The sequence below is a fragment of the Pinus tabuliformis genome, chromosome 4_2, assembly GCF_031772625.1.
Source record: "Pinus tabuliformis cultivar Carrire ecotype Pingquan chromosome 4_2, CPIR1, whole genome shotgun sequence".
Taxonomy (NCBI): Eukaryota; Viridiplantae; Streptophyta; class Pinopsida; order Pinales; family Pinaceae; genus Pinus; species Pinus tabuliformis.
This window is the reverse complement of record NC_142304.1, coordinates 639536870-639538836: the sequence shown is the minus strand read 5'-3', so window position 1 is coordinate 639538836 and position 1967 is coordinate 639536870. Positions and strand designations below refer to the sequence as shown.

General features: G+C 37.8%; 1 protein-coding gene across 1 annotated transcript; it reads left to right on the top strand.

Annotated features, from left to right (window-relative positions):
• Nucleotides 1-1245: 1245 nt before the first annotated feature.
• On the top strand, nt 1246-1548 carry LOC149170978 (uncharacterized). The gene has a single exon (XM_089425799.1). It carries the CDS (start codon nt 1246-1248, stop codon nt 1546-1548), a length of 303 nt encoding a protein of 100 aa, XP_089281925.1.
• The last annotated feature ends 419 nt before the right edge of the window (nt 1549-1967 follow it).

Genomic DNA, 1967 nt, shown 5'->3' with positions numbered 1-1967 from the left:
GCTCTCATTTTTAGTTTTTGCTTTCATTTTCAGTTTTGCTTAGAATAAGTATGCTCTCCTCCGTGCTTAGTGTGATCGCAAGGATCAGAAAATAGGGATGATTTAGACTAATTTCAAGAATAAATAAATGTTTTGCAATATGCTTGATCAAAAACATCTTTCAATATGCAAATCATTGTGTCCATTTGTTAAAAAAATTAAGTCTAGAGAAAGTTTAGTTTCTTTCTAAATTTTAGTTTCAGCATATAAAGGGCCGAGAGGAAAAACACACTACATTGCAGGCCCGAAACTGCACCGACGCCATTCTGACAATGACCTTCGTACATCGTTATTAATCGAAAAATGGAGGCGGCAAGTTTAGTCAGATTTCAGCAACTATTAAGCAAACTGCATATAATTGACAAGGTGGAACTATGAAGCTAGAGGGGTCATCTCTGTAACAAGTAACTTGGTTCCAGGTTTGATGCACGATCTTATGTTCAATGGGAGTGATGAAGCTCTAAACAAAATGGTGTTATCTTTGATGCATTGGTTTTTTTATTTTTTTGTGAGCATAATCCGATTGCTCTTAATACATCTTTTGCACAACTTGGTGGTTACCCTACACCCCTCTTCCTATTGAGAAAAGGATCCAATTTTGCAATAGTTTTCGAGATTTTGCAGCATCCTCTATCCCTAGCCAGCGTATCATTAAAAAAATTCCCTTCGCCATCACAACTCCCTCAGCAACGCCCACAAAATCCTCCAAAACATAAATTAAAAATCTGGCTCTTTGTCCAGAAAATCAGGAAACGATAATACAAATTCCAATTTTGTATGAACAAATCACTACATGATAAGTCAAATTGGATTTTTCTATCAGTAGATCGAGAGGAGGCTTTATTGTTAACGCAGATTGCAAGGAATTAGTCACGTGCTATACGGAGGGATTCAACATTTTTGCATTCAATATTGAGACTGAGGCTGCGTCGATCTTCAGCTTGATGATGAACCTATTTTCCCTCAAAGGCTTGGTACACCATTTCCCCAAACTTCAGGCGATGCATTTGAATAATGAAACACTATGCTTTCAACATATAAAGGCTTTTGCATCATTATATGGTGTTGGAGAAGGCCGATGAGGTCAATGCTCGGATTTTGTGCAGAAACATTCATCTGGCCTCCAAGAGTTGAAATAAAATGTCTATTTTGGATGTCGATGTTTGGTAAAGGTTTATGGTGGGTTTTGCATTTTCTGCAGTAAGTATGTCAAAGCCAAAATCTCCTCTCGATGCAACTAGGCTGAGCAGCATTATGGAGAGATTCGGGATCTGCCCTCCATATACTGACACTAATTCTCTGATATCCAATGCTTGCGATAAAGTCATCGAAGATGAGTGCAAGTCGAAGATAGATAAGGAGACATCAAAGCTCGAACAAAAGATCGTTCGCATGATGTTAAGTGGCAAAGGGGACGAATTGAAGCCCAATTCCTACAATTCTGTCAAGGTTGGGGAGCATCACATCTGTGTTGCCACTATGGAAGAGTGGACCGAATCGAGTGATTGAAAATGGCAATGACTATGGCCAAGGTTGTACTGGTGAGCGTATGCCTTCTAGTGGCAATAACGACTGCAATGGGCTGCAGTGTGCAAACAATACTTGATCTGTGAAAACCCACGGCAACTGGCTGAGGGCATATGCTTGCGTTGCGGATTTCAATATTGTCAGTGGTTCTTCTTACTCTCCTTCCATTCTGCCTACTCTTTGCCAAGCCACCCAGACAATCTGCGCAGGATAGTTCCACAACTGGTCATTTTCGTCTCACAGCCCTTGGTCGTTTTTTTTTTTAATTAGGGTTAGTTTTTTTTATTATTTTCATTATTAGTTTTTTTTTAATAAATAAATTAAAAAAATCGACATAAATAATAAATTAAAAACTTTTGTTTTTTTGTTATTTATTAAAAAATGATAAAAATATAAAAATA